The sequence below is a fragment of the Pezoporus occidentalis genome, unplaced genomic scaffold, assembly GCF_034315485.1.
Source record: "Pezoporus occidentalis ecotype Australia unplaced genomic scaffold, CSIRO_AGI_Poc_V1 ctg249, whole genome shotgun sequence".
In the NCBI taxonomy this organism is placed as follows: domain Eukaryota; kingdom Metazoa; phylum Chordata; class Aves; order Psittaciformes; family Psittacidae; genus Pezoporus; species Pezoporus occidentalis.
Window position 1 is genome coordinate 422,919 of NW_026914383.1, and position 22,437 is coordinate 445,355.

Sequence of the window (22,437 nt, forward strand, 5' to 3'; positions counted from 1 at the left end):
CACAGCTCAGCTTGTTCTAGTCAAGTTTCAAATCAATATGTAAATGTAAGTAGTTAAAAGGAACTTTGGGGTATTGTATTAACAGTAATATTATGTAGAAATATTGGAGGTTAATGTTATAACACCTAAGTAACATCAACAAACTAGAATTGCTGGGGTGTTTTCTTTCAGGGGTGTAATCTTTTCAATCCCTAGCCTAATATTTGCTAGCTTTATGACTTGTCCCTGCTATTTTGTGACTTATCCCTGCTATTTCTATGCTCATTTCCTCTCTCTCCAGTAATTTGCAGTGTGACACTTTGAACAATATAGTGAATAAACTCACCTATCCTAAATCACTTTAAACTTTGGACAGCAGTTTAAAAATGGATTAATTGTGAGACGGTGAATGCTAAAAGTCAAATATTCTTTGCCACAGTAATGTGGTAGAGGTGTAAGTCTGCAGTGCTTAACTCTTCAAATGTGGATGAGGAGCTGTGCAATGAGCTTGTGTCTATTTTGATGTGTGGCTGTTGGCTTAGATCTTGAAATAAAATATTTGCATAACCTTGTGAGTATGACATCGTGTTTTCAGCAAATTTCTGTAATCCCAATGATAATACGAATAATCCTCATATATATATCTATATATATACATATATGTATATCTCAGGCATGTCATATGTACCAGGTTTCCTGAATATTAGAAAGAGTTCTTCAGTCCTCCCAGTGTCTGTAAGCAGCTCTTAACACACAGGTATGTTGCTATTTAGTCAGCCAAGTAGTTCATGATTTGGCTTTGCTGCCTGAGCAGGTGCTGGCAGATAGCAGGAGAGGTTTTGTAAACAGGATTTCACTCTGTGATGAACTGTGGCTAATGGGGGAACGAAAAAAAAAATCAAACCCCAAAATGAAGACACATAAAAGCCATCAGGGGAAAACACGTTAAAAGAACAGCCTCAGACTTCACAGCTTCATAATGGGCATCTTGACTTCAATACATTTTTTTGGTGCTTACTTAATTTACTGTTTAATAAATTCCATTTATTAAATATGTAAGGTCTTTAACATTGATGTGCTGTGACATTCCAAGTTGGACAAGATTCTGAGAGTGACTGCAACATGTTTCTGTGTTTTTTCATGCTCCTGCAGCCAACACAACTTGGGTTTAATTTTTTGGAGCCATTTATGCTGTTATTTTGGACATGGCTGCTTTTGTGTGCAAAGGGCATTCATATTTTCTAGCCTGTCTTCCAGAACAAACAAGTAGTCAGATTTTTACAGATGCCTGAAGGTTTAAGGAATGTACTTGAAAAGCAGGACATCTACCAGCATTCCGGGTATAGAAACAGAGGAATTCTGGTGCACAGCAAGCAGTTTCTCAAATTAAAAAATCAAGCGGCATCAGTATTGTAGAATTCATTAATCAGAATAATGTGGAAATGATTATGCTGTTGTCTTCTGCTGAGTTTTCTGTAGGACTTTCTAGCTTGTATATAGGCTTATCCTTTATTTCATTCTCTTCAATGCCAAAATACTATTCTAGAATGGGATTGATGCAAACTCTCACTAATCTGAACCAGTCCCAAAGGGATTTGACTATCAAGTTTATGTCATTACACTGTAATTTGCATCATGAAACCATGTGGGGATCCTTGTTTGCCAGAGTATAAAATGCAAATCTGTCCTTTTCCTTTTGGCCATACCTTTCCAAGGTGGCCACACTCACCTGTGCCCTAAGAATGCATTTTAAGGGTTCTGTTCTGCACTGTTTTCCAGGAGGCTTGAGATTTGGGCAGGTATCTGTGGTACTTTGAGACAGCACAGGTGGGGTATGAGGTAGATACGTTACTGGGCTGCAGTTAGTTGTTGGCTACGGATTTCAAAGGAGTACCAGAAACTTACACCAGTGATTCTTTTCCCTTATAAACACAATCTTTTGGGGGAGGCCAGTGTCTGTCAGATTTCTTGGAAGTGATTCAAAACTGTTCGAGGTCAGGTGTGAGTATCCTTGCTTTATGATCGTAACTGTGAATGTAGAATCCCAGACTGGTTTGGGTTGGAAGGGACCTTAAAGCTCCTCCAGCTCCAGCCGCTGCCACGGACAGGGACACCTTCCACTAGAGCAGCTTGCTCCAAGCCCCTGTGTCCAACCTGGCCTTGAACACTGCCAGGGATGGGGCAGCCACAGCTTCTCTGGGCACCCTGTGCCAGTGTCTCATGGTGCTGCACTTAATGGTTATTAAACATAATAGCAGCTTGTATAGTTTAGTAGCATTTACTTATAGAATTCAGCTCCAAGTGTATAGAAACACTGTGTTTAACTTCTTGCCTCCTGTTGTCTGAGTATGCTTATCCCATCCCACCAGAAATAACTCTGGTTTCACAGTTCCATTAGTATTCTGGTTAAGAGCAAAAATACAAGCACAGCTAACTGTAGGTTGCTTTGAGGTATCTTGGTTTGATCAATAAAGTGTGGCCAAATAAAGGTTACTCCTCTCTCTTGAATTCTTACTCTGTTCTCATCTGAACTCCTGTAGTAAGTGGGACTTAATGATTATCCGGACATTGGCAATAGCATGAGATCACCTGTGGCTGTTGCAGTTTTTGGGCTAAATGTTATACAAGTATTGTGAAGGTTTAAAGGCAGATAATGCTTGTGCTGAGCTATCTGCAGCATAAGTGAAAGGAAAGGGCGTAAAAGGACTATATTTTAAAAAGAAGTTGCAAGCCAAATTGATGCATTCCTCTTTTGATCTTTGTCACTGTAGACAAGTAGCTTTTCATCTGTTTCTTTCACTCATTTTCCTTTGCATCTTTCTTTTGCAATTCTTTTAATGCACGTGCACGTATATGAAGTTCTGCCCTTCATTTATTCTTTTGTCATTGTTTCCATTTCACTTTCCCTGTGTTTCATTCCTGTATCTTTCTTGTTTAGACCAAGTGGAGGATCCAGCTGGCAGTAGCAGCCATGTAGGACCCTTCAGGAACCTGATGGTAAGTGCACGTGTGTACTTATACTCAGGCTTCCACCAGGTTCTGTATTCTGAGGCATTTTCCCTTTCCTGCAGGCTTCTGTTAGTGCTTGACATCTGAAACAGTAGGAAAATTAAGGGGCAGACCTTCTTGGCTACTCCCTGTGGTACCCATTATATCAGAATAGTAGGTTGTGTTATTCATTGAAAATCTGCAGGAAGAAAATGATACCAATGTTTCAGGTGTGTATGGATGTTGGGAATTCATAGAAGAAAGTCTAGCAAAAGCTATTAAACATCTTCAAAAGTTCCTGAAGTCTTGATCTGTGAAAGCTGGGAGAGTATATCAATGAATTACCACTTTACTATTACTCTGGTCTTAAATTCTGTTCCTGGGCATCTGCTTTTGAACATTCAGGGCCATGAAGTGGACTCATCTGGGACAGTCATTGCCATGCTTGAGTACAGTGGATTCTTTTAACCTTTACAAGAATGCTGCAGCCTATAAATGAACAAGCTAAAGCTGGTCCAAGGAAAACACTGAAAACTGGTGGTTGTTTCTAGCTGATAACTGTCAGACACTTAACTGGCAAGTTTGCTTGCCCTTCTGAGTAAGGGCAGTTAGGTGCTAGATGAATTTTCAAATGCATTTATGCTTCAGGGCCAAGAAATCAAACCACCTCCAGCCATACAATTGAGCAGGCTGCATTGTGAGCAGGTTGCATCTTTGGTTTTTTGGAGTGTGGCAGGAGAACTTGCAGATGATCTTCCTTCCATAGCATAAGGAAGTATGTGACTTGAGTAACTCCATTTTGTGTACAAATCCTGCTATTTTAGTGATTTCCCAGATTATAATTGGATTTGAAGTACTGTAAATGTTACATCCCATAAATGGACAGTGCTTTGGAAAACCTGTGCATGCTTTAACACCTATGAGTGATTTTTATTGTTGCTTTTATGGTCTTGACCTCACACTTCAAAGAGCACAATTTGTTTCTAGTCCTGTTAGAAAAAAGAATTGGGTCTGGATTTGAAGGCTTTAATGGTAACACGTCATTATGCTTAAATTCAGTGCTGCTCTAGAACTAAATGTAGAATTGCCCTGTGACTTCATCTGCAATACTGTCATATGCTTCACAGTCTAGTAGAGCACTATCTCTAACTGTGGCTGAGTTTGGCACAGATGAGAGGGGCCTGTGGACCCATCTTTTCCTTCTTATTTCCACTCTCACTTATAGAGATGAGAGAGAAATCTAGAATTTCATGTTTTCAGTCACTTAAGTCAGGATACTGATGTTGGTCTTGAAATGCTGAGCAGTCTGCAGGAAAAACGTCAGCTCTTAAAGGGTTCTAGCAATTGAATACATTTTGTTAGGTTGGTCCTAAGGTGTACTGTGAGATATGTTTGATTCCCTCAGGATGTATTGAAGTTACACGTTTGGATCTTTTACCTAGTTTTGTTAGGTTGGTCCTAAGGTGTATTGTGAAGTATGTTTTATTCCTTCAGGATATATTGAAATTGACACATTTGGGTCTTTTACCTAGAAATGGAACTGTAGGTGGATTGTGTTACTGTACATTGCAAGAGTGGTTTCAGCTGACTTCTGGAAGCTTGTTTGAAATACTTCGTACTCAGGCTTGGTACTGGGAGTTGTAGTTACAAACATTAGTGGTGCTGATACCAAGAAGCTCTGTTCAAGCTGGACGTTCAGTAGCCTCTCACAGAAAGATGCTCTTCAATTCCTTATACCTGTGTGAACACTAAAATCCACGCTGCATATTCTCACAACTTGTAGGTGTTTGGTATAAAATACAACCAAATGTTGAATCATCAGATAAACCAGTATTGGTTCATTATGGGCTGTTTGGACACAGGGATTGTTATAGTATCTGAGGATATGATAATTGCTAGTTCACTTTAGGAAGGGTGTGTGTGTATTTTGCAAAGGTGACATAAATCCATTCTGTGACTATTGCCAGTTTCTCAGGCTAAAGGCCGTTGAATTGGAATTAGGAAATTAACACAAGGGTAATTATATACATGAAATGGAAACACTCCAGAATGTGGGGAGAGCCTGTGAAATCTGAGCTCCTTGAGAGGAAATCCAGATAATTACTTAGATAGAATAGAATGTTCAAATAAACCCAAGCATTTCCTTTTAAAGCTGACCTGTCTCTGATCTGTTCTGTTGGAGGGCTACATACTCGAACATTTTCAGTTTGAACAGAGGAACATTTTTTAAAAGGCATTTCAGTTTCTTGGCTCAAGATGTGAAAAAATATTTTCAAGGAAAAAAAAAAGAGGAGGAACTTGTTGACAGGATTGTGGGTTGGAAGAATGTGCTTCTAAATAAGAAATGGGTTTGGGGCTGTGATGCACACTTCTGATTACAGGGAAGGGTCAGTGCGTTAAAGTAGCATTTTCAGTGTTAGAGAAGGAGTTTGTGTTAGAAGGAGGAATTTTGCTTGCTTCTTCTGAACAGTTCTCACTCCTAAGAGGTACTGTGTAGAAGTGTGAAGTTTCAGAAGAGGTGGATGTCTCAACCGCATTGATGTATGTAAAATAACCATTCTATCTGGAGAATGTGGTCTTTGCAGTGAATGAGGTGGAAGGCCTTAAAGTTTCATTTGTTACTGCAGTTCTTCCTGTAATTTCTATATGTTACAGGACTGAATTTTTAAGATTAATGGAAAAAATCAGCAGATGTAACGGTGCAGTGCATTGGTAAAAGAAGTTACAGTGTCCGTACGTCTTGCAACACTGATCAAGTCTTTGCGTAATGCCATTCTCCCCTAATCTTCCTTGTGTTCAGCATCCTGTGGAACTAATCTAATCTCTTAATTTTGCCAACAGAAAACATTAGAAAATTTGTTTGTGTTGGTGGACATGATCAAATACCTTCATGTTGTACTGTTACTGAGTTCCATCTGGTTTGATTTTATTGTCTTTGCCTTTTTGGTCAAGATTACTTTTAGTTTTCTCATAATGTTATTACTTCATTGCTTTTATTACAGCTCTTCAAGTCATTATTCAGAATATTCATACAAGTAGGGAAGCCTCCATGGGTTTCACTTCATCAGATCTTCCAATTAGCATTGTATGAAGACATTTCACATTTTCCATATGCTTTTATGGATACAGTAATTCAGTAGCCATATGGAGGTATTGGGTAACTGTATGGTGTGAGCTGGTTAACTCTGGACAACACATTTTTGTTATAGTCTGTTCTTGCTTTGAAAGTGAGTAAAGTATTTCAGAGTCTTAGGGTTTTAGACATTCACTGTTGTCTTCTAATTTCTTTTGGGCTCTGGAGGTTTGTTTCTTTGTCTTTTTTACTGATCCATCATTTGTATTCCTCAGGAAGATGGGGTTTCTAGGGAAGTATTATATTCCAAAGCTGGGGGGTTTAATTCTGCCATTTAAATACAAAAAGCAAATATTGTTGAGCAGGAATAATGACTGTTGGTCATCTCTTCTCCTCAGGAAAGAAGAAGTCTCAGGAAGGTAAAAAGGGAAAGAAGGCAGTGGATACAAAACAGAAAAAGGCTGATTTGGATTCTACTGCTGCAGATATGAAGGACTCTAAAGAGGGTGAGTTCTTAAGTATTTTATCTTATTTTTTATCCTTCTAACTATCTTTTTGAATAGGGGATGCTTTTTGTCCTGTTTAGTATGTTAGCATGTTTTGTTAGCGTAGCAAAGTGAACGTGTTTCTATCTTTTGCCCAGACTTTTTTATTAGTAGGGAACTTTGGTATCAGAAGTATGTCATTAAGCATGCAGGACTGACAACAGGAAAACCAAATGTACTGTAAAACTTAGATGTAAATCCAGACTTCTTAGAACAGAAGAGTCTTTGGAGCTTAGTTATACAGTCAGTATTTATTGTTATTTAATGGAAATCGGTGTCATAATATAAATACTGTTTATGCTATGTTAGAAGAAAAGGCAGAAGAAAGGTGCAGTGTACTTGGAAGTGTTTGGTAAAAATGTCTCATGCTTTTCTTTTCCTACTCCGTGTGTCAGGTCACAAAGAGGAAGATGAAGCACCTTCTGTTTCTGCTGTACTGTCCCTGGAACAAACAGCCGTAATTCAGGAAATGGTAAATCAGGATGTACTTCCAAAGCTGATGATCCCCAGTCCTACCAGTGAACCACAAACGGTAACTGAAGATAAACAAGAAGAAGCAATAAACTGTGCATCAGATGATTTTGATGATGAAGATGATGAGGATGATGAAGAGGAGGAAGATGAAGAGGAGATAGAAGATACCAGTATGCCTAAAGAAAATGCTGAAATGCCTTTGGTATGTGAAGAGAAGATAGACTGCGTGGAAGAGCAAAAGAGTACATCAGAAGAATCTCCAGAAAGCTCTCCAAAGAAAAAACTGGTTGTGAAAATTCCAAAAGCAAGAGGTGAGTCAAATGGGGATGTTCCAGAAACATTCATGTTTCCCTGTCAGCATTGTGAGAGGAAGTTTACAACAAAGCAAGGACTTGAACGCCACATGCACATCCATATATCTACTGTTAACCATGCTTTCAAGTGTCGATACTGTGGGAAAGCCTTTGGTACTCAGATTAACAGGCGAAGACATGAGCGACGCCATGAGGCAGGGCCAAAAAGGAAACCATTCTTAACACTAACGTCCTCACAACACTTGGATAATGTTGCTGATAACCAAGTAATTGTGGATGATGGTCTTAAAGATGACCTGAATGTTTCCAGTCTTGTGCAAGACTCTGTTGTCTTAGATTCTGAGAAGGTTTCCCAAGAAATGTCAAACTCTGCTTTTGCTGAGGAAAATAAGGAGCCCAAAGAATTACATCCATGCAAATACTGCAAAAAGGTTTTTGGAACTCACACCAACATGCGGAGGCATCAGCGTAGGGTTCATGAGCGTCATCTTATTCCCAAAGGTGTCAGAAGAAAAGGATTCTTTACTGAAGAGCCACCACTTCAGACAGAGCAGGCCCCACCAGTCCAGAGTGTATATATAGCAAGTACAGAAATAGAAGAGGAAGGTGAGGTAGACGATGTCTATATTATGGATATTTCCAGCAATATCTCTGAAAATTTAAATTACTACATTGATGGTAAAATTCAGTCCAACAGCAGCACTAGCAATTGTGATGTGATTCAGATGGAGTCCAACTCTGCAGAGTTGTATGGGCTAAATTGTATCATCAGTCCAGTCACAGTGGAAATTTCCCCAACTTTAAAGGTTACACAGACGCATGTGAATGAACCTCCTAAGGAACCCTCTAGCAATGGGAGCAATGAATCCAAAAAGAGGAGAACTGCCAGCCCTCCTCTTGTACCAAAAATAAAAACTGAAATAAACCCAGAACCTGTAACTCCTACTAGTTCCTTAAATCTGCCTCTCAGCCTTTCAACAGAAAGCTTACCTTTTCAGAAAGAAAAAGGTGTTTATTTGTCGTCAAAATTAAAACAGCTTCTTCAGACACAGGACAGTAAGAAGATAAATCCATCAGGAGAGATCCCTAAACTGGGACCTTCTGTTACATCTTCACCTATTTTGCCTTCAGTATCCAGTAGATTTAAAAGAAGGACCAGCTCCCCTCCCAGTTCTCCACAGCACAGTCCAGTACTTCGAGACTTTGTCAAATCAGGTGAGGGAAAAACTGTGTGGAATGATAATATTCGGGGTTCAAAAATGCCAAAGTTAGAAAGCCACAGCAACTCACCTGCTTGGAGCTTGACTGGAAGGGAGGAGAAAGAGACTTTGAGCCCTCTTTGCTTTGAAGACTATAAAATATCAAAAGACTGGACAGCAGCTCCGACTTTTGGCAGTGTGTGCAACCAGCAGCCACTGGATTTATCTAGTGGTGTGAAACAAAGGTCTGATACCAAGAATAAGAATCAGGTTCCCTGGGAATCTGTTTTAGATTTAAGTGTGCATAAGAAGCCTTGCAATGATGCTGAAATTAGGGAATATAAAGAAAATTCCATACAGCCAACCTGTAGTGGTGTTAAAAAGAAGAAACCAACCACTTGCATGTTACAGAAAGTTCTGCTGAATGAGTATAATGGGACGGATGCAGCCACAGACAGCACACTCGGGGTGAACAGGAGTGTGAGCCCGAACAAATCCCTGGAGCCTCAGACAGAACCTGACATGGATCCCCGTCTGTCTGCATTGTCTTCTGTTGACGCTCAGCCCCTTAGTTCTTCCGTTTCCCCTGTTCCACAGGCATCTGCTGTACCTTCCATGTGCCAGCTGCCTCCTTTGTTAACACCAACCAATCCTCCTTCCCCACCTCCCTGTCCACCCATGTTAACAGTTGCTACATCGCCTCCTCCCCTCCTTCCCACAATGCCCTTATCAATTCCAGAAGCCTCTGCCAGTGCCACTAACACTTCTTCTTGTCCATCGCCACTCTCTAACACTACTACCCAATCCCCGCTACCAGTTCTTTCACCTACAGTTTCTCCTTCTCCATCTCCTGTTCCTTCTGTTGAACCTCTTATTTCTGCTGCTTCACCTGGTCCTCCTACACTCTCTTCCTCATCTTCCTCCTCATCTTCCTCCTCTTTCTCCTCTTCTTCATCTTCGTCATCTCCATCTCCACCTCCTCTTTCTGTAGTTTCTTCTGTTGTTTCCTCTGCTGATAATCTGGAAAATACTCTCCCAATAATAAAACAAGAAGAAGCTGAAACCGAACAGCAGAAAGCAAGAGAAGATCCTCATACTTCAGGTGAATCAGGAGTAGTGCAGGAAACATTCAACAAAAGCTTTGTGTGCAATGTCTGTGAATCACCTTTTCTTTCCATTAAAGACCTAACAAAGCATTTATCCATTCATGCTGAAGAATGGCCCTTCAAATGTGAATTCTGTGTACAGCTTTTTAGGGATAAAACAGACTTGTCAGAGCATCGCTTTCTGCTTCACGGGGTAGGAAATATCTTTGTTTGCTCGGTCTGTAAAAAGGAATTTGCTTTTTTGTGCAATTTGCAACAGCATCAGCGGGATCTCCATCCAGACAAAGAGTGCACACATCATGAGTTTGAAAGTGGGACTTTGAGACCCCAGAATTTTACTGACCCCAGTAAGGCAAATGTGGAGCACATGCAGAGCCTGTCAGAAGATTCTTTGGAACCTTCTAAAGAGGAGGAAGATGAAGATCTGAATGATTCCTCTGAAGAGCTTTATACTACTATAAAAATAATGGCTTCTGGAGTAAAATCTAAAGATCCAGATGTTCGTATGGGTCTCAATCAACACTACCCAAGCTTTAAACCACCTCCATTTCAGTATCACCATCGTAATCCTATGGGGATTGGAGTTACTGCAACAAACTTCACTACCCACAATATTCCGCAGACTTTTACTACTGCCATTCGATGCACAAAATGTGGGAAGAGTGTTGATAACATGCCTGAGTTACACAAACACATACTGGCCTGTGCATCTGCCAGTGATAAAAAGAGATACACACCTAAAAAGAATCCAGTACCGCTCAAACAGACGGTGCAGCCCAAGAATGGCATGTTGGTTATAGCTGGCCCTGGGAAGAACGCCTTTAGACGTATGGGTCAGCCTAAAAGACTTAATTTCAATGTTGAGATTAGCAAAATGTCCTCAAACAAACTCAAAATCAGTGCATTGAAAAAGAAGAACCAGCTTGTCCAGAAAGCTATTCTGCAAAAAAAGAAAGCTGCCCAGCAGAAGGCAGACTTGAAAACTCATCCGTCCGAGTCAGACCCTCACATCTGCCCCTACTGTAATAGAGAGTTTACTTACATTGGCAGTTTGAACAAGCACGCATCATTTAGCTGCCCCAAAAAACCCATCTCTCCATCTTCTAAAAAGAATTCTTCTAAAAAGGGTGCAAGTCCTTCACCTGCAAGCAGTGAGAAAGGCAGTAACCAGCGCAGGCGGACAGCAGATGCAGAAATCAAAATGCAGAGCATGCAGCCTCACCTGGGCAAGACCAGAGCACGCACCTCAGGACCTGCCCAACTCCAGCTTCCTTCTGCATCCTTCAAATCAAAACAAAACGTTAAATTTGTACCTTCCATTCGCTCTAAAAAACCAAATTCATCATCGTCACTGAGGAACTCTAGTCCTGTGAGGGTGTCCCGAATGTCCCACGTTGATGGGAAAAAGACTAAGGGGGTTGGTAAGAACAGTTCCTCTGGAATCTCTAGCAAAGCCTCCCGGAAATTGCACGTCAGAATACAAAGGAATAACAAAGCTGTTCTGTCAAGCAAGTCTGCTGTGGCAAGTAAGAAAAAGGCAGACAGATTCATGGTGAAAGCTAGGGAGAGGATTGGAGGACCTATTACACGAAGCCTACAGCAGGCGGCAAATGCAGAGGCAGCAGAAAACAAAAGAGATGAAAGCAGTACAAAGCAAGAACTGAAAGATTTCAGGTAAGCATTTAATTTGAAGTTGAAACAGCACAGGAGCACGTTGTTTGCTGGTTTGCCATAATTCGTGGTCTTTTTGTTTGTTTTTGAGTTTCTCGTACTTAAATAAAAAAGTTTTTTCTTAAACCCTGGTTAAATAGCTGTCATGCTGAGGTATGATGTACATACTGGATGCATTCTTTCATGTTGTCATGAAATAATACATAGTTTGTATAGAGAATGTCTTTAATTATAAACTGAATTGAAAACTCTGGAAAAAAAATGTCAGTACCTGAGTGCAAATAAACTGAACGTCATTAAACTTAATGGTATGGGAGACACTGAGCTTGTATTTGATACCTGGCATATACGGGGGCCTAAAATCTTTCTAGATTTAGTTTATGGTGGTTGGCTAAGCTACAAATCATGATGGCATTTTTTGCTCACTAAAATGACTTGCATTGTTGGTCTTGAATAAAAGCATTCTCTGCATATCTTTTAAAAACCGAACCATGACCAAATACTTCAAAGATGTATGTGCATATTGAGTCAGATCAGTGAATACTTAATAGAAGGGAAGTAGATGTGTAAGAAAACTTACATGAACATGTAAATTTGTTAGAAGTTTCATGTTCTTACGTTGCAGTATAAACAAATTTTATAATGAAAGTTCTATTTCTTTTTGCGAAGAACCATTTTAATCACAAGAAAGCATAATACATCAATAAATAAATAAACTCTTAATCTATGTGCCTGAGTCCCGACTTACGTCTTCATGTAGTCTCTCAGATCAGTAGGGTGCTTTCCAAACTGTAACTGCTAGTAACATGCTCCTAGCCTGCTGGAGTTGAATACAGGTGCGTGATTTGCCCAGTAACCTCCACAAAGCTCGCTGGTAGTTAGGAGTTCTTTTGGTTTTGGTAATTGCAGTGCGTGGCTGTGTTTAACACTAGAGTTGTGGCTGAAGGTATTATTTCTTCAATCGAAGTAATTGACAGTGGAGGAACTGGCAGCCTCCTTCAGAACAAGGAGGATTTATCAAGTGTCAGAATCCAGCCTTTGCAGCTTGTGTGTCTTACGGTGAAGACCTCCTAGGTGAAAATGTTGAGGAAATGCTTTGTAAAGTAAAGGTTCAATATAACAGAATTGTTCAAAGCGCTAAAGGGGAACTTGACTTTAAATAGTCAATACCCTAATTAGGACGTGTTGAAAGAGAAAAATGTTACTGGAATTTGGAGACTAATGGGGTAAAAAAAAATGCCTTTAAGGAACAAGAAACATCTACCAGGCCTGTTCTCTTGGGACATAAACATCTCTATGTTACTTAATTCTCATCAGCCGCTCCTTTAGTGTTGTGTGAAACTCTGTTTTACATGGTGCCAGAACAGACCAGTAGAATTTGAGGCTAAAATGACACATCTTTCCATCTAAATTAAATCATTTGGCCTTGGGCAGAATAATGGAGTACTTGGAAATTGGTGCATATGGAAAGCATTCAATAGTATTTGGAGTAAATCACAGTTGACCTGGGTTAAGATTTCCTTGACTCTCTCAAATGCTGTTGGTTTACATTGGCAGCTTGCAGCCTTGACTGATTTAATGAATAGTTAATGCTAGTAGAACTCTTGCATTTTGTTTCTGCAGTAAGTAATGTTCATAGATCTAGATTGTGTAGTCAACTTTGGTTTTCTATCAGGTATACAGTATGAAGAACTTTTTTGCCTTCATACGCTATTGTCAGCACGGGCTTTGATTCTGCTCTGTGCAGGCACTGTATTTTTTCTTTTTTCCAGGAAATCTTAATATTTTTTCATGTAATATTTGTCTCCAGATGTGTTTTCCACCTTTCAGTTTCTCTGTGTAAACATATTCCATTCACAAAGAGTTTGTTTTGTCATTTATCTTCAGTTTTTTGTCTTCTATTTTCTAGGAATCTCCTGTAAAAACAAAACAAAATCCCTTAATGACATGGTAGAGCTGTTGCATGCTCAACTTAGGATAAGCACTACGCCAATGGATGTGAAATCCACCAAGCTTGCGAAACCAGCTGAAGCTGACTCACAATCGTAAAATTGCCTTCAGGCTTCTTGCTAATAGTCAGGGTCAGGCTTAGGTTGTCTTACTCCGTGCCTGACACATATGGCTGGCTCATGGATGATTCAGTTAGAAGGGTACTATTCAAAACAAAACCCATGTGAAACCACCAAAAAAATAGTGGGATTAACTAAACCAAATCTACCTTTGTGCTTGCTTAGATCCTGGAGTTGTCTGTACCTTCATGAGTGGCGCGCAGGCAGGTCAGTGGTGTATTTGGCAAAGCAGGATCCTTGATTTTGTTGATAATTCAGTGTAGATTCAGGGACAACAAATGTTGCTGCACTTAAAGTATTTTTGTCATGTATTTAGTCTCTTTTGTCTAACTGAATCAATAGAGGCCAACCTAGCACCACAGAATCTCCTTCCCACCTCCTCCTCCTTGCTTTCTGAGTCTTTTAGATATCCAGTATACAATGGGGGAAAAGCCTGATTTGGATGTTTTATGGATTTTTTCCAAATTCCTATTTATACATGCAAATGAAACTTTATATAGCAATGAAATACTGATATCAATTTCTAAATACCATATATATAATGAATGCATTGTATCTTTTTATCGATAAGAAGGCTATAGACCAGGACTACATACCTGTATATTTTGAAAGTTAAATATATAATTACTCAGAAAGGTTGTACACCTCTATCTAATAACTTAAGACAACAAATTAGTCTGTTGTTGATAACAGCTTTTTGTGGAAATGCTGTTTCTCGTGTTCATGCAGCTTTCAAGATTAATGACAGAATGGATGGAAAAGTGACTCGTTTCTTTACACAGACACCCCTTTTATTTTTTGTTCTTGACTTAAAAAAGTAATCTACCTCTTAAAATTTGTAGTTTAATACTTTGTTTGGTGAATTTGTGCCACTTTAACTTTCACTTTCACTATCATTCCCATTTTGTTACATTTCTGTTATGGGGACTTTATGTTGAAATACTGTATAAAAGCATTTGTAGCAAGTTTAAAAAAAATAAAATATTTAAAATTATTTAAATTGTTTTGGACACTTCAATTGTACTATATGTGATTTACATTTTACATCAATTTCAGTTTGTTTTCCTTTTGGGTTGTTAATCTTGGAGCATGTTCCTGTATTAAAGTTTGCTGTTAGTTATATTGTTTCTTTTATTGGAGAGTGATATAAAGACTATTCTAATGAAAACATTAAAAATTACAACTTGATGTAAAAGTGGGGTTGTCATTGCTTTTGAACATTGTGGCCTTGCTGAAGGTACTGTAAATGCAGGTAAGCAACTGAAGGGGGATTTTCTCCTCCAGCACAATGCATCGAGTGAGTTGCAGATGTATGTAAGTCTTGGTGGTGTTGCAAGCACTTAATGACCAACTAGATGGAACTATCCTGACACATTTTTATATAACTGTAACCAATAAAGTCAACTTTTTACAAACTTGTGAGAAACTTGCCTTTTGTATGGAAATGAGATGGACCAGGAGCAAAGCAGCAGTGTACATCTAGAAGGAATTAAGTGTGCTTGCATCCCTGAATGGTCTACACCCATGTCACTGGAGCAACTTTATAGCAGCTTGACACTTCTGAGTTAGGCCTGGATTCTTATTTTTAATTGAGGATACAATAAATTTGTATTGATTAAAATGACATACTTTAACTTTTTTTGTACTGTACTGTTCTATTTGATGTGCTTGAAACGTGTGAAATAGTTTAATTTATAAGGTACGTGTGAAGAGTTTTGGTTCTGAGAGTTTTGGATTGTTGTATTCCATCACCAAGATGTACATTCTGCCTCCTGCAGTGGAGCTGGAAGCGTCTGGTTGGATGGAATAATGTAGTATCATTAACACCATCAGTATTACAGTAGCCAATTTCTTAACATATTCATTACTGATCCAGTAGTAAATTAATATTTTATGCAGTTGTCTGTTCAAATTAATACTTCTGTTTGAGTAAGATTCTTTGGCAAGAACTCCGTTGTTATTTTCTGATGTGACGTATTCCTTGAACTCGTTATCCTCTCCAGAGCCAAGTTTTCCTTGAATTTTAGCAAAGAGGAAGATTCTGGTACAATGAGGCAGGAGTTCTAACTTTGTTCCCTGGGTGTTTTTGCAGGCACATCTCTGTTGGGATACTATACACTGCAGTTTGGTAGCTGCAGTGTGATGGAAAAGGTGAATTCTATCCTAGCTCACAGCAGTGGTTACGTGGTAGGACAGCCACAGTAAAGGTTTTTTATATTGATTAGGTTTTGCTATATTTACTTAAGTGAAAACATTTTGGTTTGCATACCCATAGTTGTATTTGGATAGATAGAATTAGGAAACATAAAAAGGTAAAAACTCTTCCATAGTTTCGAAGTTGCTGAGGATGGGGTCTAAACTTCCCCTTACCTACTTGTTACCACATCTTTCATCTCTTGCTGACAAGTGAAATACCGGTTGGTGTTTGATCTCGCTGCAATGTTGGTGTTTTGATCACCATGTAAGGGTTTCTTAGAGATGTCTAGCAGTGAATTGATCCTAAATAAACCAGTTTCCATCCTTCAATCCTTAATATGATGGCAGAGGTTTGTTGCCATTGTCTTTGCTGTTTCTCTGCTGTGATATTAAATCTCTGGTGACCCAAGGATGCTACTACACTGAGATGTTCACATGTGTTTGTACGTGCTAGTTCTCAAGAGGAGGGCTGTATGGTGGACATCTCTATTCCAAAGTGAGAGCTGATAATCAGGGAACAAGTTTCAATCCTAAATAGGCACCTCATCATAGATGGGAAGTTTAGAACTTTATAGTTACTGTTGCATCTCATCTGCGCAGTTGAATTTTTGTGGCTTCTATAACTGCCTCTTTATGATCTGAATGCAACAATAAAGCTGTAATGATGCACGCAAAGTGCTGACGTTGCTTGAAATGCATCCAGATGGGCACTGAAAGCAATAAAACTTGTGCTGTTCACAAGACTGACATGCTGCTGGCGATCAAATGTCAGTTTAATAAAAGCAGTAATGCTGCAGTGTGTGTGGAGATGGGAGATGTATCACATTGTGATTACTCATTAGCCAGCTTACTAGAAGGAGTTAAAACCAGCTCATATCAGAGAATGTCTTGACTGTGGTATTTGACACCCTGCATACAGTGTTTCCTGCCTTGATCTGCAAGCTCCTCACCCTTCCTTTGTGTAAGGCACCTGTAATTGAATTAGGGTAGTGTATTTCTGATACTATGTTTTGTCAGCATTTGGTATTACAAGCCTCTTACTTGAAGTTTAGTTTAGTTCCTGATGATTTTCTTCATGGAAATGTAGAAAACTAGATCCTGGCAATTTGATGTGTGAGTGCAGAAATGAATAGCACTCCTCTTACTGAGGTTTGGGACTTCATCTCCAAAATTATGGGGCCAGTTCCAGCTTTTACTGGAGTTAAGTTCAGCTGAGTTGCCAGTGATAACCTGTGACAGACAAATAGCTTGTGAATGGCCTAAAATACGTAACTTGGAAGACCTCGCATACTAATTCTAGCTTTTATTTAATGCATGTGTGATCTGAATGAGTCACATGATGTTCTATTCCTGCTGAAAATGATCTAAAGGATAGGTTCTGAGCACCAAGTGCATGCTGTTCTGGATCTGAGCTTTGTGGTGAGTTGTGAAAAAGAGGTAAACTTCTACAGCAGCTGTTTAGTTAAACTGGTAAAGAACTAGAAAGAAACTCTTGGGACTAGCTTGAAATTTCATAGTAGTAACTGAAGATACTTTAATACCAATATAGAGCAAAGCTGATTTGGGGTCACCCTTATGCAATATTTATAACAGAATATCAATGCTTGTAGAATTAATGCTACATTGTGTTTGGTGGTTTTAGGATGTAGCTCGGGTTTTGAAGAGAATGGCTAGGAGCTGTTGAGCTTAAACCTCACAGACATCTAATGGGAACCCTGTAAAGCTTCACCTACACAATAGTCTGAGTTACTTTCTGAAGCAGATTGCTTCATCTAAGCTTTGTGGATGGACGGTTGCAATATCAGTGAACTGAGAGTTCACACCTGCTCAAGAGATGTCATAGAAAACACTTGGAAACAAAGTACAAATCAAAATGCTTAAGAGATTTCAAAAAAGCTGATGTTCTGATGGCATTGAACCCCCACAGTGTTCTATTGATGTATGGGATGGATTTTAATTCCAGAGTTGTACACTGTATTTTGGGTAGAAACCATGACATAACACAGGGCAGAGCTGCTCTCTAATGAATAGCAGCTCTTTAATAGAAGGGGTATGTTTAGGACCTCCCAGCAGTGGAAGAGTGGGAAAGTGAGGAAAGTAATTGTGTTTCAGAGCAAGGGGCAAATAAAATACTGTAAGAGAGGCATGATACAGTAATGGTCTGTTACACACACCAAATAAGACAATTCTAAACGTTAATGTCACTAAAGATGGATCTTTATGCCATATACATGAGTGTCTCAATGTCATTTCTTAAGCTTGCTTTGGGATATTGACTTTGCAACGTAAGTTGTTTTTTGAATGAAATGAATACTGAGTTAACACTTAAGTGCAGCTGAAGTCGGTGCTGCTGTGCACTCATCACTTGCAGACAGGCAGAGGTCACCCGAATGATTAAAATAGGTATTGGACCCAATAGTGGGAAAGGAAACTGCTGGTATAAGCAGGGTCTAACGCGAGATCGCTGGTGGAACTCGGAAAGGAGGTACCTGCGTCCTATTCCTCTGCACCAATCTCTTCAGCCACTTATAAACCTCTTCCTTAGTTCAGAGGAAGCTTTCTTGCTATTGAGGCACTTCTGACTACTCCTTCCTGTGCATACTTCATTGCTTTGCATTCTCATTTTGCAGCTCCTGCACATTTACTTCTCCTAGTAAGACTTTTAAAATGCTTTTGATAGAGTGTGCTTTTCAAAGCATGTGTTTGAAAAAGAGCATTGAGATACTGCTGTGTTTTTTTTTCCACAGATACAAGGCAGTAAAACACTGGAAAAGGGAAGCTAGACCAGGCATCAAGTTGGAGGGAGGCTTTTTTGTTAAGAGATACGTATCTGCTTCATCTTCTTAATTTATTCATAGCTGGAATGGTTTGTGGGACATAGTATAGTAAGCAGCGACAGGCATGATGTGTATATCTGCTTATTTTTTTGTGAGATTTGTATGTTTCACAAGCCAAACAGGGTCTCTCAGTCCTGGTTTGGATGAAACTGCCAAAGGGTTTCGAGAAACAGCTTTGGTTATTCGGTGGGTGATGTTCCATTTCTCAGAAGTGTGGGCTCAGCATTCAGGTCGTGTGATGCAAGGTGGGATCGCACACTGCAGGTGTGCTGCCCTTCAGGTGAGCAGGAGAATTGAGACTTCCACTGCTCCTAATGCCCCATGTCAGTCAAGAAAAGGAGACTAATCTCATTTGTGGGTCTGTCTCTGCAGAGCCTGCCTCAGGGCCTTCTGCAGTTTAGGCAGTGCTGGTGCCTAGATGCCAATGGTAAACACGAGGATTTTGTTTCAGGGAGGTGATTCTGTTGAGAGAGCAGTGGATGTGCTGCCTGCTGAGGGTATTTGAGGGCCTGGCAGCAAGTGGGAACAGAAGAGCTCAGTTTGTTCTCACTGCAGGGCACTGAACCATGGGGCACGGGCACTGCTCCATCACGGGTCCTGGGGGCAGTTTGCATTGGGAAGTGCTCAGACTGAGCAAACCCTCTCTTGAGCAGATCTTGTGAGTAGCACTTAGTCATGTTCCAGCTGTGACCTGATGGGAGAACTCCCTTAGTGTTTCATTTAGGCGCTGTGATTTCTGCTAAACGTAGTGTGGAAGGAGGCAGGAAGAGGAGAGAGACTGAATTCTTCCATCATTGAGCTGCTGTGGGTTACACACTGAAACTCTGCTGTCACTGGAGTTTGAAGGTGTTTTCCCCATTCATTACAGCGAATGCTTTGATTCATCTCCCTTTTTAAATTGAAAGCACCTTTTGTTCTGTGATTTCTCTATGTAATGAGATGTGCAGGACTGAAGGCTCATAGTAGTTCTGCTGCCCTTCAGTGATCATTTCGAGCTCTTTCAGAGTAACTTTCTGTGTAAAGATAAAATTTACTTAAGTCTTCCCTACGTATGGTAAAAGTTTTCTCATTCTTTTCCTGTCATAAATGTGATTCAGTAGATAGAATCTTTTAAACAAATGAGTAGTTTGTTTGACAGTGTAGACCATGTATTTGAGTACTGCTATTTTTAATGCAACATTCTTTGCCTTCTGCCTTGCACAATGCTCTGTGCTGCTTTAAAAGGGCAGGAAGATGAATCGAGGATGTGATACTATTCATCTAAATTTATAGACCTAGACCAAGATCTCTTAAAGAAACTAATAATGTCTGAGCTCAATTTGAGGTACCACCAAGGACTGATTTCCTGAAAGCTCCGGAGCTGAATCTCTGTAAAGTGGCTACTGTATATAGCTTCTGAAAATCTAGGGATGTTTAAGTAAAATGGTACCAATCTGGGGTATTTCCCTAGCTGAGTTCAGGCTTGGTGTGGGATTTATTCTGCTCAGCAGTGTCAGTGTTGGCTTAGTGTTTGTCACTGCAGTTAGTAGTGGTCTGAAGCAGGTTTTAGTGGGAGTGGAAGTAAGTCAACAATGAAGAAACTTGAACTCTAGAGCACATGCATGAAACAATGCAATTCTGGAGTTACAGTGGGGGAGCAGTGGTGCTTTAAAGTTCTCAATTTCTCTGAAGCACTGTGGTTAGCATGCTGCTAGGAATCTTCTTGAAAGCTGAGAATGCAAAGGATCTCAGTAACAGGTTTTTCCAGTTTAGATTCATGAAAGGCCTGACCATAAAATCATAATACTCATGTTCTGTCCTTCAGCGTCACCTGACCGCAAGATAAAGTCTGACGTGTTCCAGCTTTTTCACCCGTTTCATAAATGTATGTCTCAAAATAGCTGCAGTACAGCACGTTAAGGTCCTTTTAGCTTAGTGCTGCTCCCCCAGTTTTGGTACGCAGAGGCAGGACGTCCTCCTCCAGGAATTCTATGGACAAACCTTTTGTTCTGCTGAAGAGTTTGTTTCACTTAAATAAGAACAAGAATAAGAATTGTTCATGTAATTGGTGGTTGATGGTTTTCCAAGTCCTTGTTTTGTGTATTTACTTTCCCATTAAGCAATATGCTAGTGCAAGAGAGTACATGCCAGTGGTGGTAGCAGCACCATGCTTTAGTTCTTGCTGAGAGCGTAGTGCTCAGAACTCTGTTATCCAGACTCTGAACTCCCTTCCTTGCCTTTGGCCTGTAAAATTGCCTACCCTAATTCTGCAAAGCCAAGAACTCGGGCTCAAGCATCCAGATCTCTTTGTTTTCTCCCAGTCTGCTTTCTTCTGTGTCAGCTTAGATGTAGTTTTATTTAAGAGTAGGAGACACTTTTGATAGACCACGTCCCTATCTATTTTTGTGCAGTGAGTTGGAGTGCATGTCTGCAGTGCTTGTCCATATGCTTGGGGTTTTTGAGTGTAGAAGCCCTGCAAGAAAAACACACTTTAATTGAGGTAAAATGTGAACTTCAGTTACTTGAGTGTTTTATGCATTGACTTTCACTGAATGTCACTGGTGTGACCAGCAACATCGGATCCCTTCAGCCTTCATTCCCCATGGTAGCATGGCTGATGTTTCTGGGACGTTTCTAGTGACCTAAAGTAGGAACTGGGAAGAACACTGATGGCACAAGTGTGGTAGGAGAGAAGGTGATCTGCATGAAAAATACCAAATGTATTTTGGGAATGGCTGAGGGAAGGGGGTGTGCTGGGAGCTGGCAGTTTCACTGCTGCGCACTCTGTGTGTGCTGCTTGCTTCAGTGGCCTGGGAAGATGCATGGAAGTACGAATTTGGTTTAGACAAGTAAGGTGAAGCTTAAGTATTCAGTAGGCAGTTTAACACTGCAGAGTCCCAAGGGTGGTAGCAGAACCTTCACCTTTGTTCCTGCCTCGGCTTTAAGACTGCAGATTTTCTGGGCAACCTTGGCAAATCCCTATCCTTCTGACTCAGTTCTGCAGCTTTAAAACGGGGATTATAGGACTGACTCATACAGCAAAACACTTTCAGGTCCAAAGATAGGAGACTAAAACATGGGATTTAGTGTATTTTTATTGTAGTGAGTCTCACAACATCGATTTGTCTTTAGTTGGGGTGTGCTTTCAATCGAGAGAGAAGCTTGGGCCCTATGTTTTTAAATAATAGCACCCTTTAACTTTTGGTGTAGATTTAACTTACGGCATAGCTACCGCATTTACCAGAGCTGTTTATCCTAATTGAAAACCCTGTTGACAGAGAAAACTTGCTGCAGATGAGTCCTTCCTGCTGTCTAACATTGTGTCTCTGTGCCCTTGTTAGCATAGCATGTTTTCTGATGCTGTTCCTTTGTTTTCCCACCCTTTCCCCCCAGCTTATTCTGGCTAAGGCTGTTCCTGAACAATGGCCTTGGCCAAGCTGGTGTAGTGTAGGGTGTGCTACAATGGTGCACAGTGGGGCTGGGGTACAGCCCCTCACCCCTTCCCGATAAATCCTTGTTGCTCGGCTGCATCAGCACAGGGCGCCTGGGAATTCCTCTGCCTTTGCCTGTCTCCAGTTGCCCTGCACGGGTGATGGTGGAAGCAGGTGCAAAGTGACACTGCTAAAATTAGTAATCTCAAGAGCTGTTTCTGCATGTGATGGGGGCATTTCAGCTCCCTCCCTGCTCCGGGATCCGCTTCCCTGGCAAACCCTGGGAGATCCTCCTAAACCAGCAGGAATCCAGCATTTCTTTAAGGAGTCTCTTTAAACACGGAGTTCTCAGTCCAGTTCAATGCCATGACAGAGCAGGGCTCCGTTTTCCTCACTGCTCTGGTAAAGCAAGGATCACGGCTCTGCCAGTGCTTTGTCATGAAGAAGTCCAGTCTCTATCTAGAAAAACAGTCCCTCTTTGTCTTCTTCCTCTAATCCTTGACTTCTAAACAATAAACCAATGATCTATTTGCTCTAAAGCAAGATGGAATTAGGGGATGAAGGATCTCCCTTTGG

General features: G+C 40.3%; 1 protein-coding gene across 4 annotated transcripts in view; it reads left to right on the forward strand.

Moving 5' to 3' along the window:
* Positions 1-22,437, forward strand: part of PRDM2 (PR/SET domain 2) — a 75,534-nt gene that overhangs the window by 46,849 nt on the left and 6,248 nt on the right. For 2 of the 4 annotated variants that reach the window (XM_062622834.1, XM_062622836.1), the window contains 2 exons: positions 6,439-6,546; positions 6,981-11,352. In XM_062622834.1, coding sequence (XP_062478818.1) covers positions 6,439-6,546; positions 6,981-11,352 — 4,480 coding nt within the window. Of the gene's footprint in view, positions 1-2,917; positions 2,977-6,438; positions 6,547-6,980; positions 11,353-13,258; positions 14,834-22,437 lie in introns of those variants that run through there. The other 2 variants (XM_062622835.1, XM_062622837.1) reach the window with 2 other exon arrangements.